The sequence below is a fragment of the Oryx dammah genome, unplaced genomic scaffold, assembly GCF_014754425.2.
Source record: "Oryx dammah isolate SB20612 unplaced genomic scaffold, SCBI_Odam_1.1 HiC_scaffold_2, whole genome shotgun sequence".
In the NCBI taxonomy this organism is placed as follows: domain Eukaryota; kingdom Metazoa; phylum Chordata; class Mammalia; order Artiodactyla; family Bovidae; genus Oryx; species Oryx dammah.
This window is the reverse complement of record NW_024070186.1, coordinates 13,056,504-13,072,198: the sequence shown is the minus strand read 5'-3', so window position 1 is coordinate 13,072,198 and position 15,695 is coordinate 13,056,504. Positions and strand designations below refer to the sequence as shown.

At 61.6% G+C, this 15,695-nt stretch overlaps 1 protein-coding gene across 1 annotated transcript in view; it reads left to right on the top strand.

The window, feature by feature from the left end:
* AIRE (autoimmune regulator) overlaps nt 1-14,963 on the top strand; it is a 30,031-nt gene extending 15,068 nt beyond the window's left edge. The window contains exons 2-16 of the mRNA XM_040247199.1: nt 3,332-3,451; nt 4,609-4,910; nt 5,397-5,571; nt 5,816-5,971; nt 6,358-6,432; nt 6,969-7,082; nt 7,873-8,015; nt 8,180-8,260; nt 9,122-9,237; nt 10,218-10,320; nt 10,843-11,022; nt 11,773-11,894; nt 12,029-12,119; nt 13,586-13,654; nt 14,660-14,963. Of these exons, the coding sequence (XP_040103133.1) occupies nt 3,332-3,451; nt 4,609-4,910; nt 5,397-5,571; nt 5,816-5,971; nt 6,358-6,432; nt 6,969-7,082; nt 7,873-8,015; nt 8,180-8,260; nt 9,122-9,237; nt 10,218-10,320; nt 10,843-11,022; nt 11,773-11,894; nt 12,029-12,119; nt 13,586-13,654; nt 14,660-14,740 (1,928 nt within the window). The 3' untranslated portion in view covers nt 14,741-14,963. The remainder of the gene's footprint in view (nt 1-3,331; nt 3,452-4,608; nt 4,911-5,396; nt 5,572-5,815; nt 5,972-6,357; nt 6,433-6,968; nt 7,083-7,872; nt 8,016-8,179; nt 8,261-9,121; nt 9,238-10,217; nt 10,321-10,842; nt 11,023-11,772; nt 11,895-12,028; nt 12,120-13,585; nt 13,655-14,659) is intronic.
* The last annotated feature ends 732 nt before the right edge of the window (nt 14,964-15,695 follow it).

Sequence of the window (15,695 nt, the reverse complement as noted above, 5' to 3'; positions counted from 1 at the left end):
AGTCCCTTGGACTGCAAGGAGATCCAACCAGTCCGTTCTGAAGGAGATCAGTCCTGGGTGTTCTTTGCAAGGGCTGATGCTGAAGCTAAAACTCCATTACTTTGGCCACCTCATGTGAAGAGTTGACTCATTGGAAAAGACCCTGATGCTGGGAGGGATTGAAGTCAGGAGGAGAAGGGGACGACAGAGGATGAGATGGCTGGATGGCATCACCAACTTGATGGACTTGGGTTTGAGTGATCTCCGGGAGTTGGTGATGGACAGGGAGGCCTGGCGTGCTGCAATTCATGGGGTGGCAAAGAGTCGGACATGACTGAGCGACTAAACTGTACTGAACTGAACTTACAGCCTCCAGACATTCTTTGGATTCACTGGAGAGTATATTACTCCATTGCTAACACTAACTCTTTCTGCCCCCTTCTCATGCCTATGTCAGAAGCTTTCTGTATCTCCTTTATACTTTATTAACTTTATTACACAAAAGCTATGAGTGATCAAGCCTTGTCTCTGGCCCCAGATTGAATTTTTCTCCTCTGGAGGCAAAGAATCTCAGGGTCTTTTTGAGGTTCAGCAACAACCTTTCACTACCCACACCGCCACCCCCTGGAAATCTGCTTTCTGTCTCTATGAATTTGCCTCTTCTAGGTATTTCACATGCGTGAAATCACACACTAGGTCGCCTCCTCCGTCTGGCTTATTTCACTTAGTGTAGCATTCTCAAAGTTCACGCATGTTGCGTGAATATTTTATTGTATGAATGAAACCTACTTTATCCATTCTTCTGTAGATGGACATCTGGGTTGTTTCCGTACTTCGGCTGTTGTGAACAGCGCTATTGTAAACATTTGTGTACAACATTTTGTTTGAGTATCTGTTTTTAACTGTTTTGGGTGTACACCTAGGAGTGGAATTTCTGGGTCATACAGTAGTGTTATGTTGAGCTCATTAGAAAGGAAAGCATTAGTTACTCAGTCATGTCCAACTCTTTGCAACTCCAAGGACTATAGCCCACCAGGCTTCTCTGTCCACAGAATTCTCCAGGCAAGAATACTGGAGTAAGTAGCCATTTCCTTATCTAGGGGATCTTCCCGATCCAGGGAGTGAATCCAGGTCTCATGCATTGCAGATTCTTTACCATCTGAGCCATTGGGGAAACCCGGGACTCATTAAGAAGATGCTAAAGATACTTCCAGAGTGGCTGCACCATTTTACACTCCCACTGTGAATGTGTGAGCGCTCCAGTTTCACCACATCTTCTCTAACATTTGCTATTGTCTGTTTTTGACACTAGCCATCCTTGTGGAGGTGAAGTGGTATCTCACTTGGCTTTAATATGCATTTTTGTAATGAGTAACAATGCTGAACAGCTTTTCTCAGGAAGACAGGCCCAGACAAGGTCACACAGCTAGCTGAAGGACAAGAAGGTGTAAAGTCGTGGTAGAGAGTCAGCAGGAGACCCACCACCCAGTGCCCACCAACCAGAAGTCCTCTGGGAGCAGGCCCAGGGCCCCTCCTGCACTGATCCTCCAGCTGAGCCTGGGCTGGCGTTCTGAGGCCCCTGAGATCATCCCAGCTCAGGATTCCTGACCTCTGGGACCCCATCCCTTTTGGGGGAGCCACACAGACTTCTCTGATGGCTCAGATGGCAAAGAATCTGCCTGCAGTGCAGAAGACCCAGGTTCGATCCCTGGGTTGGGAAGATCCCCTGGAGAAGGAAATGGCAACCAACTCTAGTATTCTTGCCTAGAAAATCTCATGGACCAAGGCGCCTGGTAGGCTACAGTCCATGGGGTCTCAAAGAGTCAGACATGACTGAGCGACTAACACACACACAGACTGAAGCTTCTGTCTGGGGCAAGAGGAGAAGATTGTAGTGTCCAGGCTTGCTTGAGGGGCCAAGGCCAAGCAGCCAAGGGGCAGGGGCCCCTCCTGTCCCTATCCCGCCAATGGGACCTCCTTCTCCCCGACTTCTGGGCATGTCACACAGGGAGCACTTCCTCCTCCTTGGGCACTGGGAGGGCCTGGCATGACCTGGGCACCCAACAAGTGTCCTGAGTGCTGAGTCCTGAGTGGACGCTGAGTCCTGAGTGCTGGACACCATCCACCCAAGGCCATCTACTAGTTGCATGACTTTGGTCACATTCCCTGGAATCAATCCCTGGGTTGGGAGGCTCTCCTGGAGGAGGGTATGGCAGCCCACTCCAGTATTCTTGCCTGGAGAATTCCATGGACAGAAGAGCCTGGTGGGCTACCGCCCACAGGGTCACAGTGTCGAACACAACTGAGCACACAGCCGGTTAACTTCTCTGTGCCTCAGTCTCCCAGTCTATGGAATGGGGGCTGATAACAATGCTGATTGAACAGAGCAGTTCTGAGATTAGGTGAGGGCAGGTGCCAGGCACTCAGATCAGGGCTGGTGCACAGTGGGGCTGGGGTGTCTGTTATATAGCATCACCCAGATGCAGGAAGAGCTCCTGAGCTTGGTCCCTCACAGGTGAGGACAGAGGCTCAGAGATGTGCTACCAGGGGGCAGGCAAGTCGCTGGGCCACTGCCTGGAGGAGGAGCTGAGGCTCAGGCCTCCCGGGCAGTGACCTGGCTGAAGGTAGGACAGGCCCTCACTGGGCCCTTCTGTGGTTGTGCAGGCTGCCTCCATACACCCCAGGTCGCTCTGGGTTGCTGGCAGGTAAGGGGCTGCTGTGGAAACTCCCGGCGCAGTGGAAAGTCCAAAACTCTACAGGAGCCTGTGTGCTAACCTCCAAGCCAGAGGCCAGGCAATGCCCAAAGCGGCCAGGCCAGCCTGACGACGCAGAGCCACCTGCAAGGGTGTCGGGGCTTTAAAAAGTGAAGTGAAGACTTTGGTCTTCTTGGCAGTTTGTAAATCTCCCTTGAACAGTTGACTTGTGGCTAAGGCATCCCCCGATGACCACTCAGCCCCCCAAGGAGAAAATCCACCAGGTGCAAAGTGATGATGGAAGACCACGATGCTGAAAGGGGAGGCCCTCTGGGCCGATCACCCCAAGGCCACAAACATGGCTCCCTGGCATCCTGGTGCCTCTGTGTGTGAATTTGGGGGCAACTTAGGACAGGGAACCCAAGCTCCACACCTCCATGTGTGCACCCACAGCAGCCACTGGGCTCAGTGCCCCCAGAGGTAGGCAGCACCAGGGCCCTGCTCCCAGGTCAGTTCCCAGAACATTCTACAGGAGAGCTAGCCCAAGAGAGCCACCCTCAAGTTCTGGCCCCTGAGATGACAACAGCCTCCGCCCTCACCATGGCCTCCCGCGCCTGACCCCAGGCTGTTGGAGCTCACCTCTGACACCCACTCCCCAGGCTTGGAGCAGCCGGAAGGCCCAGGACTTGGAGATGGGAACACCAAGGCAGGGCTCCTGCATCAGGAGGAGGGGGCCCCACAATCCTCCCACCCTGAACCCTCACCCCAGTATGACACACGTAAGAAGTCTTGGGGACACCACCAGCCAATTGGTCACGAGTCTCCCCACTGCCTCATGTGGCAGGTCCCACCCCAGTGCTGGCCCTGACCCCAGGCTTCCCCCCACTCACCTGTTCCCAGGTGTCCAGCTCTTCTTCCTAACACAAGTTGGCCGGATGCTTTCCTCCACAAGCCTCCTGGGCTCTGCAGCCTGACCACATGGACGGGCCTTCCCACCATGTCTCATGTCCCTGCCCCCACCCCAGACCATGCTAGCTGGGCCACCATGGGCTCAGGGTCCATGGATACCCTAGTCCTCTGCCCCTGCCCACCCATTGCTGGTATGCTGTTCCCATCTCATGGACCAGGGACCCTTGCTGTGATCCTCCAGAGAGCCTTCCTCACTTCCGCCAGAAGCTTCTGTCCCCCACCCTAGGAAGACCCCTGGGGTGCCCCTCCCTGGACTGTGAGCCAGCCAGACAAGGGCTCCCATGGCTAATGCTCAGACATGTCTGTCCATAGGGTTAGTCACCTTCCTAGAAGCTTTACGTCCCAATGCACCCGGAGGAGGTAAAGGATGGATTGACCCTGGGCACTCCCAGTGGAAAGTGTCCATTTAAAGATGAGAGAAGGAGAGACACTTGCCCCACATCACCCAGCTTCCAGGTGATGCCAGCACTGAACCCACTGACACACTAAGTCATATCCCAGGGCACCCCTCATTGGACACCTTCCTACAGCCCCAGACTAAGGATTCTGAGCAGCAGCTGCGGAGGCAGCAGTGCCCACTCCCTGCCCCGGCTCAGCTCCCTGGAGGCTTCCTCCGCTGGCCCCTGGCAGCTGCTGGAGCAGCTGCGTGAAGGACATCCAGCACTGCTTTCCCCCATTTGAACAGTGCCCCGTGGGATGCTGGCCGGAACCACGTTTGGGGAATTGAGTCTAGACGCTTCTTGACCACGGAAAGAAAAGTCAACAGTCTGCCGGAGGTGTTCAAGGGCTCTGACAGGTGGCTGGGACCTTGGGGAACTCAGTCACGGGGAAGTTTCTGGCCCCTGAGGAAGCTGCCTGGGCCCTGATTGGCGGAGCGGCCCTTGCTCTCTCTCAGGAGACGCAGGTATAACAGACTCCGGCCCGAGGAGGCCTGAGGAAGCTCTCAGGGCTCCCTCTCCCCGAGCAGGTGAGCCCGCCCAGGTGTTCCCGGCGCAGGCGGAGCGTGAGCACCAGGAGGCAGACACGGCCCGGACACCCCACAAGGCCAGCGGCGCCCTGAGGCCCCGAGACCCCAGGCGGAGAGAGGGGGCCCCCAGCGCCACGTCCCCGGACCCCGCGATGGCGGGCGAGGCCCGGGCCGGTGGGGACGCGGCGCTGCGCCGCCTGCTGAGGCTGCACCGCACGGAGATCGCGGTGGCCGTGGACAGCGCCTTCCCGCTGCTGCACGCGCTGGCCGACCACGACGTGGTCCCCGAGGACAAGTTCCAGGTAGGCCGCGACCCAGAGCCGCTACGCGCGGGAGACTTGCCCCAACGCCGGTCCCGGGAGCGGGCAGGGTCTCGGAAGACGCGTTCCAGAGGGACCTCCCCCGCCCCGCCCCGCTGTCCGCGCTCAACACCCCTCCGCTCCCCGAAGCCGCAGAGCCAAAGGATCCCGGCTCCTAACGCCGCAGCCTGACCACGCCCCACCCACCAGCGGAGGGCGTGGTCTCCAGGACAAGTTACTGCGTCCCCAGCGCCCTCCCTGCCCTCCCCCAGCCGCCTTTAAACTGAGCACAGTCCCATAAGATGAAACCCAGCTGGCCCCCCACGTCATCCCAGCACCCCCACTCCATCCCCATACCTGCCCAAGCCTAGGGGATGGACACAGCTGCCTCCTCGGGGTCAGCATTCGCCCTCCGACCGGCAGTGGAGGTGGCAGGAAGTGGGGCCTGGACGCGGCAGGGCAGGGCTCCCACTCCCACCTTTGCTCCAGGAGACCCTGCACCTGAAGGAGAAGGAGGGCTGTCCACAGGCCTTCCACGCGCTCCTCTCTTGGCTCCTGACCCAGGACGCCGGCGCCATCCTGGACTTCTGGAGGGTTCTCTTCAAGGACTACAACCTGGAGAGATACGCCCGACTGCAGTCTATCCTGGACACTTTCCCCAAAGGTGGGGGGCACCGGGGGCTGGGGTCCTGGCTGGCTCAGCCTCCCTCAGAGGGGCTGGGGCAGCTGGAGTCAGCTTCTGGGCCCCAACTGGACTGTAAGAGGGAAGGGATGGGGTGTTTAGGGAGCCCCTGATGTTGCCTAGACCGTCTTGGGTTCTAAGAGACCAAGGGGCAGGCCTCACTTCCCTGAACGAGGTGTCAGTTCTGGGCTTGAGCTCGGCCCTCGGCCCTGCACGTGCCCCGCAGATGTGGACCTCAGCCAGTCCCGGAAGGGGAGGAGGCCCCCGGCCGGTCCCAAGGCCACTGTGCTGCTACCCAGGCCCCCCACCAAGAGGAAGGCACTCGAGGAGCCGCGGACTGCCCCACCAGCAGCCCCATCCCCAAGGGGCACCTCCAGTCCAGGTACCCCATTTGAGGAGCTGGTGGGGTCACAGATCCCCTGGGGAGTTCCACACACCCTGCCCCCAGACTGTACCCCTCCCTGACCACCCCCTCCCAACCAGCTCCGGGAGCATCTGTCCCTCCTACTTGAGCAACCTGGCAGAGGTCCCTCCAGGGACATGGACACCTGGGTGAGCCCAGCAGTCCATGCTGCCCCCTGAGCCCCCTGGGTAGGCAGACGGGTGTTCTTCCTTTCTCCCGATGTGGACACCAGAGCTGGATAAAGGAAGGGGATCCACCAGAGTTTGGGAGTCCTCTGCTGGCGCTCTCCCACCTGCCCCCTAGCCTTGGCCTAGCAGAGGAAAGAGGGCCAGGCTGTCGGTTCTCCCCTCACCCAGCCAACACAGGCTCCCAAACCAAGGCCAAGCCCGCCAAGAAGCCTGAGAGCAACGCAGAACCACAGCGTCTCCCACTGGTCAATGGTGAGCCAGGCCCGAGGCCCTGGGGTCAGGGGCCATCCTGGGAGCTGGGACCATGTTGGCCTGGGGTCACCCCACCTGTGCCCATCCGAATGCCCTGACCATCAGGGCCAGCTTGGACTCTGCTTCCTCCAGAGAATCCTCCTTGTCCCTTGGCTGGACACAACCTGGGACCCTAGAGACCTCCCGTGGCTGGCTGGTGCCAACCTGTGGGCCAGATGGTGCCAACCTGTGGGCAGGTCCTGGGGACCCTTCCCCCTCCCAGCACTGTCCAGAGACATGTCCCAGGGTCCCTGTTCATTCCTGCCCGCTGTCTTCAGCCAGCTTACACCATACACCAGGCCATACCATATACACGTACACACACACATCACGGCTGTCTGTCTGAGTCTGGCCTGCCCTGGGTGAAAAGAAGGAAGGATTCTGTTGCCCAGACCCCTCTGGCTCTCCAGTGCCTGTTCTCAGGGCTCATCACCCAACTGATGACTGTCCCCCCACCCCCTGACCCCCCCCGCCCACTTCGATGCTCGCTTTCCTAGGAATGCAGACCATGTCCACTTCAGTCCAGAGAGCTATGGCTGTGTCCTCTGGGGACGTCCCAGGAGCCCGCGGGGCCGTGGAGGGGATCCTTATCCAGCAAGTGTTTGAGTCAGGTAGTCGGCACTGGGAGAGGCTGCCAGCGCATCCACGTCTGCACGAAGCTCCCTGGAGGCTCTGGAGCAGCCGGGACATGGGCAAGGCAGCTGGCATGCCCTGCTCCCCCAGTGGGTCTGCTGTCTCTGGAGGGGATGGTCTGGGCAGGGGGGGACTCTTGGACTCTAAGGGGGATGAGCGCAACCCCCACCCTGCGTGACACACCACTGCATCACCTCCTTCCTCCACTCCCTGTGCTGGGCACCCACGGGGCATGCGAGGACCCTGGGAGCTGATGCAGGCTCCAGTCTCACCAGGCTCCAGGGATGGTCCTTGCAGTAGATTCCTAGGGCTGTTGTGACAAATCGCCACAAATGGGGTGGCTTCAAGCAACTCCAAAACCGCTGTGTGGGCAGGACCGCACTTGCCCCCTCACAAGGCTCTACGGCAGATCTTCCCAGCTCCCGCAGCTCTTGGAGTGGCCGCCCCAACCCCGTGCCCTGGCTGGTGGTGCCATCACTCCAGCCTCTGCCTCCTCCCTGTGTTTCTGCCTGCTCTTCTCAGAAGGACCCTATCCTTGGACGTAGGGTCCAGTGTGAGCCCATCTTAACATCTACAAAGACCCGACTTCCAAATAAGGTTGCTTCTGAGGTTCCAAGTGGATGTGAATTTGGGAGACACACTTCCTTCCCCCAGCGGAGAACCCTCCCTGTGCCCAGGACCCTGGCCCCAGAGCTGACTGGGGGTTGGGTTGGGGGAGGAACAGACCACAGTAGAGCCTCCCTGCCAGGCTCCCCCATCTCCCCCCAGGTGGCTCCAAGAAGTGCATCCAGGTTGGGGGCGAGTTTTACACGCCCAACAAGCTTGAAGATCCCGCTGGGGGAAGGAACAAGACCCGCAGCAGCAGCCTGAAGACCCTGGTCCGGGCCAAGGGGACCCAGGCCCCTGCCCCTGTAAGCACTGTGGAGACCACCCCGGGGAAGCCTGGCCTTCAGTCCCCTCCCCCAGCACTCGAGGGACAGAGGCGTCCCCTTGGGTCAGGAGCTCTGCTGGGGGCTGGGGTCGGCCCCTCCTGCTTCCTCTGTCCTGTTGCTGACCCGCCCACATCTCCCCGCAGGGTGGAGGGGACTCCAGGGCTGGCCCACGGGACAGGGCCCCAGCCCCTCCTGCCCTCCCCAGCGAGCCCCACCTGCACCAGGTAGAGACCAGAGCATTCCAGGATCTGAGGGGTCGCTGGTTTCTGTCACTCGTCCAGGGACTGGGGGATGAGAGCCAAACTTCTGCTCTCAGTGTGGAGTTCTTTAATAGTATATATATATTTTTTCCTGATAATACACAACTGTAAAAAGTCTCATAAGTCAGAGCAAGTGAGTCCTCCTGGGCCCAGGTGCCCACTGTCCCGTGCTCGTAGTTGGGCCCTTAGTTGGGACGGTGGCCCCTGTTGGAAGCCATAGAAGCTCTTGGGTTCCTCACACTGGTTCTGAACAAGGTGGAACCAGCTCTAGAACCCAACACCTCTACCCGGTGCTGTGCCTGCTCCCAGGAGCTCCGAGGCTGGCGGGGCCCGGGGCTGGGGCATTACTATGGTCAGTGTGCTCATCGCTGTGCACATCCGTCCAGCCCTGTCATCCCGGGGCAGGGGAGGGGGACTTTCGAAGGAGATGACGCCGAAGGAGGCACGGTGGGTGCATCCAGCCAAGGGTGCCAGTAAGCCTCAGGCGGAGGGGACAGCGGGTGCCCAGGGCCCAGCCCTCCACTGCCCTGTGAGGAAGGGGCTGCATGGGGATGGGCCTGCAGCCTCAGGGTCCTGGAGCCCAGGCACCCATGGGAAGCCAGACTTTCTTAAAGACTGTTCTTTCTTCCTAAGAGAGGGTGTTGGGGGCTAGAGTCCCAGAGATGGGGGGGCCGTGGGGTGCCCCAGGGAGGAGGCAGTCAGGGCAGGATTTCAGTTGGGAGTGGGCCAGGGGACTTGGGTGCCCCTGGGGACTATTGTGGGGGTGGGGGTCTCTGGGAGGGCCGCCCCATCCCGGGTCTTCCAGACACACGTGTCTCTTGTCAGAAGAATGAGGACGAGTGTGCGGCCTGCCGGGACGGCGGGGAGCTGCTCTGTTGTGATGGCTGCCCCCGTGCCTTCCACCTGGCCTGCCTGACCCCGCCGCTCAGCGAGATCCCCAGGTGAGCCTCTGCTCCCCCTGCTCCCCCCACCTCCCACCCAGAAGTCCCATCGCTCCACCAGTGGACGGTGAGGCCAGCCTGGGAGGGGCCTTCGTTCAGGTCTCTGGGTGGTGGCTCTGGGGCTGGGGATCTTCCCACCCCACCTCCCTGTGTGGCCATGCTGTCCCTCCAGCCTGGCCTATGGGGCCCTGAGACCCAAGGCAAGGAGGTCAGCTCCCCTGAGCAGCTGACCTCGAGCCCTAAGCAGAGTCTGACTCCAAGTCAGGTTGGGAAGTACGGAGGCCACAAAGCTGCTCCCCAAGGGCCAGGGGGTTCCTCATCCTCTGCCTGGCGCAAGGCCCCCTGTCCTGGCCCACGGGGAGAGTGCTTCCGTCTGCCACCAGCTCACATAGGTCAGGGCAGCCCGCTCTGTGGGGAGGAGCATGGGGTTGGCATTCTCCACCCAGCCCTGCCCAACTCACCGCATGACCTTGACCAGGTCACATCTCTGGCTGGGGTCATCCCTCGGCTCAGCTCAACACTGCCCTTCCATTCTCTTCCTTCCTGCCCCTGACTGGCTCCCTTTCTGCTGGGCACTGTCCCCCCAAGGAATTGGGGGGGAGTCCCAAGAGTGTAACTACGCCAGCCTCGGAGGTCCCGCCTGCAAGGCAGGGTCCAGGGGAGCCAAACACAAGCAAAGGCCACTGCTGGTTTCCAGGTGTCAGGAATTCTCGGGGCTCATCCGAGAAGCACTCAGGGGACGTGCCATGCTGGTGAAGGCCATCCCACCAGGGCTAGCTATCCTGGCCCCCCAGGCTCTCCTGCTGACGAGTGGGCAGGCCCTTGCCCTGGTCTCCACCCACTTTCCTGCTGGGCCTGGGTTCCCCCTCTGAGGACCATGAGGGTGGGTGACCTGGAGGAGCTGTCAGGCCTTCCCTGCGCTGGCATTATGGGAATCTACTGTCCCCTCTGTCCTGCCCCGCATGTCCCCGGCCGGTCAGCGGGACCTGGAGGTGCTCCAACTGCGTCCAGGGGACAACAGCCCAGCAGGACCTGCCCCGGGCAGAGCAGCCCCGGCCCCAGGAGCTGCCCACCGAGACCCCGGTATGCCCAGACCATTCCTGGCCCCTCTGTCTACTTACTCCCTGCCTCCCAGCCACTCTTGTGGGTTGGACCTGCCCCAGCCATAAAGCCAAGCACCCCTACCCTGGCCCGGCCCCGTCAGCCTGACTTTCTCCTTCCTGTGGGGCCACGGGGGTGCAGCCCATTGGAAAGTGGCCCTTATGAGGACTGGTTTCTCAATACACTGATTCTGGGCCCTCAGCTGCCAGCCCGCACAGGGGACACACCTCGATCACAGATAACATTCTCCAAAATGGTGTAAGCATTCTGTCGCCACAAAGGCATGAAGGACATGACACGTACCCCAGAGTGTTTACTCTGACAGCCTCCGAGGGTCACAGGGCAGTGCCTTCTGGTGGGAGAGGGCCAGGGGCCATAGGCCCAGAAACCGTGCCTCAACTTTTCCCACCCAGTGTGGGCCCAGGCTCCCCATGCTCACGAACCCCGGGGTGGTTCTAGGCAAGCCCCCTGCAGCCCCTCTGAGAGCTGACCCTCTGCTTCCAGGCCTTCCTGGGTCTGAGGTCAGGGGAAGAGGCGAGGGCACTGCCCAGGGAGCTGCCCCCTGGGACGGATGCTGCTGTCACCTACAAGCACCTGCTGGGCCCGCCCTCTGCAGCTCCCCTGCCGGTGCTCGACTCCTCTGCCCTGCGCCCCCTACTGTGCGTGGGCCCTGAGGGGCAGCAGGTGAGGGATGCTTGGGTCAGGGAGCCCAGGGTCCACTGGGGCAGCCAGGCAAACCTGAAATAGGACAGTGATGGGCAAGCAGGGGTAAGGAGGTAGGAGTCAGGCGGGTGGGTGTGCAGCTTTCGGGAACAGCCAGGCCGGCCACTGGGAGGGCAGGTGGGAAGAGGCTGAAGGGAGGTGCAGAGGTTGTGGGGGCTGTGAGATTACCCAGAACAAGGTGGGGGCTCTTGGGAGAGGGTTGGGGGAAGGGAGTTCCTGGAGGGATTCCAGCCGGGGTGACCTTTCTCTCCTTGCTCTTGAAACCAAGCGCCATCCCCCACCGCACCCCACCCCTCCACCCAACCAGGGCAGAACAATATAGCAGGCAGTTCGCAGTCTACCTGGAACCTGGGGCCTGCTAGTCCCAGGTCCCCCAGGCCCTCCTGCATCCTCTGGAGCCAGGCCTCCGGGGACCTCTTGACCAGCCCTGGAGGGGGCCTGGGCCCACCAAGGAGGATGGAGATGGGGCACCTGGTTTCTCCAAGCTGCAGCCCAGAGGTGCTGGGGTGCTCTTGACCTCTCCTGGTCTGGATCTCGAAACTTCGGACCCGCTCCCCCACCCCGTGCGCCCCTCCCAGCCGTTCAGCCTCGGCGGGGTCCGGCGGTCCTGAACGCCAGACGCTCAGGTCACCGCCACTTCCCCACCCCGCCTACCCCACCCTTGCCTCGCCCGGGTCCTCGGTCACCCCGCCGTGGTCTGTCGGTCCACAGGGCCCGGTGCCCGGCGCGCGCTGCGGGGTGTGCGGGGACGGCGCGGACGCGCTGCGGTGCTCACACTGCGCGGCCGCCTTCCACTGGCGCTGCCACTTCCCAGGCGGCGCCGCTCGGCCCGGGTGAGTGCGGGGCTCAGGATGGGGAGGGGGAGGGCCGGCGCCCCCCACCAAGGCTCTTCGAGACCTGGGTCCCCAGAGGGCGCTCCCAGCCTGGCCCCAACCGGGCAGCCCGAAGCCTCTCCTCCGCTCGCCAGGGCCGCCGTGCGCTGCAGAGCCTGCTCCGGAGACGCCGCCCCGGCCCCTGGGGAGGGGGCGCCCGCCGCGAGCCCCGCCCGCCCGGCTCCCGCGACCCCCAAGCTCACCCACGGCGCGGTCGGCCCCGGGGCGCAGGTGAGGGGAGGGACGCCGGGGGCTGGGGGTGGTGGGCACATCGCCAGGGGAGGCCCGAGGGCCAGCTTGGCAGTGAGCACCAAATCGCCTGACGGTTATGTATGGATGACATTTTTGTTTAAATCGATTCCTGTTTAACTTAAATCTACCTAAAAAGGAAGCCCTCCTGAGCAACAGTGGCTGGGAAGTCACTGGTTGGTTGCAGGCCTGGCTCGCGATTAACCCAGGCTCAGGGCTCCCCTAACCCCCAGCACCCGACCCCCAGCTTCCCTGAGCCCATCCCCGACCCTTCGACCCCCGGAGTGCCCTGTGCCAGGAGCGCCATCCTGGGGTGGGTTGGGGCAGGGAGAGCAGGAAGGAGGCTCCCCACCAGGCATGAGCTAGCAGGCACACACAGGTGAGCAATGTGACTCCCCCCGCCCCCGTGTCATCACCACAGTCCTCCAGCAGCCTGGGACCCCGGGACCTTGGGAGGAGTAACTCTAGCCTCACTGAACCTTATTTCCCAGGGCTCGCTCAGAACCTGGGGACCGGGCCCCCCCCCCCCCCCCGCCCCACAACACCACCACCACAAGTTTCTCCTGATCAGAAGCCTCCAGCCCCCAGCAGGGACTTCCTGACCCCATCCCTGCCCCGGAAGAATCCTTGGGGGGTGCCGGGTGGTGATGTCCTACCCCTGTCCATGGTCCATCCCACCTCCCAGCCCTGCCTCCATCTCTTCCCTCCTTACACTCTGTGGGTGACGGGGCTCTGGGACACTGGGCACAGAGGGCCCCCACCTGCTGGAGCCCCGTTCCTTCTGGAAGTCTCACCTCACCCCCAGCCGTCTGCTGTCCATGCTGAGCCACACCAGGCTGGTGGCCCCTTCAGGGGCCAGAACAAGTGGCTGTTTGCAGCTGCAAACCAGGCATTGTCTTATGATTCCACTTAGTATGGCCTGTCCCCCTCCTAACCTGTGTTGGGGGAGTGTGCCTCATCTCCTGCTCTGGCCCCTCGCCCAGGAGCAGGGCAGGGAATGCATGACTGCTGGGTCACTGAAGGGCTGGCTTGGGATCAGACCCTTCCCCTCTGGGCCTCAGGATTCTCATTGGTGACAGGAGTCCTGCCAGCTGCTCCTTCCCCCAGAGCTGTGGAGGCAGGCAGGCCCCCGGGGCCTTGGGCAGCCACTTCAGAGGGGTGGCAGGGCCCTGGGCGGTCAGCCCCCACCTCACTCATGCCCACTCTGTCTCTGCCCCGCCCCCAGGAGCTGGATGTTAGAATTCAGTTCCCAGGGTCCCACCTGGAGAAGTACACAGCACCCGCTGCCCTGGCCTGGCCACTGCCCCCAGCCCTGCCCCCTCGGTAGAGAGTCCTGCTTCTGTGGTGATGACCCCAGAAGGGGTGTGGAAGTTGGGTTGACCTCCTATCTTTCTGGCATCCAGGTGGGGGACGATTCTGCTGGTCATGAGCCGGTTCTGCACAGGGACGACCTGGAGTCCCTCCTGAGTGAGGTAACGTGTCACCCAGCCCCCTCCTCCTCCCCTTCCTCCACGGCCTCTGAAGCAGTCAGCACCCCTATTCCGGGCCCATGGCATTCCACGGGCCCCCATTGCCAGATGGTGCTGGCCTCTCTGTGCACAAACAAGCTGGAGGGGCCCCCGAGCTGCCCCCTTCCCAGCCTCACTGGAGGTCCCAGGCCTGGGACCCTGAAAGGCTGGTGGTGCAGAATCTGGCACCAGGGCCTCTGAAGCCTGACGTGGAGGCCGAGACTTTCCCCAGGTGCGGGTGGGGGCTGGGCACTCTGGACCCTGCAGATCCCTCACTCACTGCTCTCAACGCAGGCTTCTCCACCTGATGATGAGCAGCTAAAATAACTGGGAAGAAAAGGTGGCTTTTAGGAAAGGTCAAATTTCTCTAGCCATCCCCAGGCCACAGGTGGCCAGCGTGTGTCCTCCTCAGGACCCTGGTGTGGCACTTGGGGATCCCAGCTGACCATGGAGTCCCTGCCTTATGTGATGGGCTGGACACAGGCAGGTCCCAGACACTACAGGTGTCTCTAGAGAGCCCAGGGCCCCAGGAGGCCGGGGTGACCCGAGGTGCCGATATATGAAAACTCAGGGGATAGATGCACAGGCCTTTCTGGAGCAGATCACCTTGTTCTGTTGGAATACTGGGCATTCCTGCGGCTCCTCCAGCCCTGCTGGAGCACCAGGGAGGTCCTGCAAAGAGCTGGGCGGAGTGGGGGAAGGAGCTGGCTCTGCCGGTCACCCGGGAAGAAACCACGAGGAGCCGAACAGCCGTGGTGGCCATGCCCAGGCTTAAGGGATGCTCAGAGGAGTGGACGCGTATGGTGGGGCCTCAGGCCTCAACGTCCTCACCTCTGAGTAGGGTGGCTGGGTTGGATGTCGCTGACTCAGGTGGCCCTGAAGGCCGGGGCGGATGGGCTGCGGGCCAGGCAGGCATACCTGACCGCGGAGGCTCGAGCCAGGCCCTGAGCCCGCTCTCTGCTTCCGCAGCACTCCTTTGACGGCATCCTGCAGTGGGCCATCCAGAGCATGTCCCGCCCGCTGGCCGAGGCGCCCACCTTCCCCTCCTGATCTGGGTGCTGGGCTGACCCAGACTGGGCTGCAGGCAGCATGGGAAGGAGAGGGGAGGCACCTGTGGACTCTGCCGGAGCAGACTGCACACTTGCAACCACCAGCTCTGAAAGGGATCGAGGGGAAGGTTAGGGCCAGGATCTGAGATGTTCCACGTGGCATCAACACTCAGCTGATCAGCACCCTGTCTGGAAGTAAAGTCACTTCTGTGTGCTTGACATGACTTCCGGTGCAGTGTGTTTGTTTTGGAGGGTCTGTTTCTGGTGCCCATCGTGCAGACTGAGCTGGCTGTATGGGAAAGAGGGTGCCAGAATGCCGCTGGGTGCAGAAGTCCCTCTGCTCCCCCTCTGCGGGAGCCCCCGGCACAGCCCCTGCCCCACTGGTCTGGCTCTGCCCACCTCTGCCTGCCCCCCGCAACCTCTGCCTCTCAAAGGTCCCAGCCCACCCCCACCTCAGGGCCTTTGCACAGGCTGCTCCCTCTGCTCCGGGTTCCCCTTGGTACTTCGCCTCTTTTCTCACCCATGGGAGGTCTCAGCTCCAAAGCCACCTCCTCATTCTTTCATTCAGAGGGTCATTTATTCGGGAAACCCTTACTGTGACTCTTCTATAGGCTGAGCACTAGCGGACATTCTGGTGGCAGGTCGTTCACAAGAGGAGGGTGACCTTAGAAGCAGGACACAAGACAGGGCCTGGGGGCCAGCGTGTTGCGGGGGGCAGGGACCAGGAGCTGGCGCATCTGGGACAGATGCCAGGCCACGGGTGGCGGTGCTGTGGGCTGGTGGGGATGGCACTGGGTATCCTGCTCACCACACCTGCCACCGGAAGAGAGCCCATCAGAATGGAGCAGCCCCTGGGGACCTGGCACTCTCTAGTTCTCAGCCACATTCGTCCCCAGGCCCTGGCACAGCTGCTGGGTCACTGCTGCTGCGAGGAGATGGCAGGGCTGTCATACCCC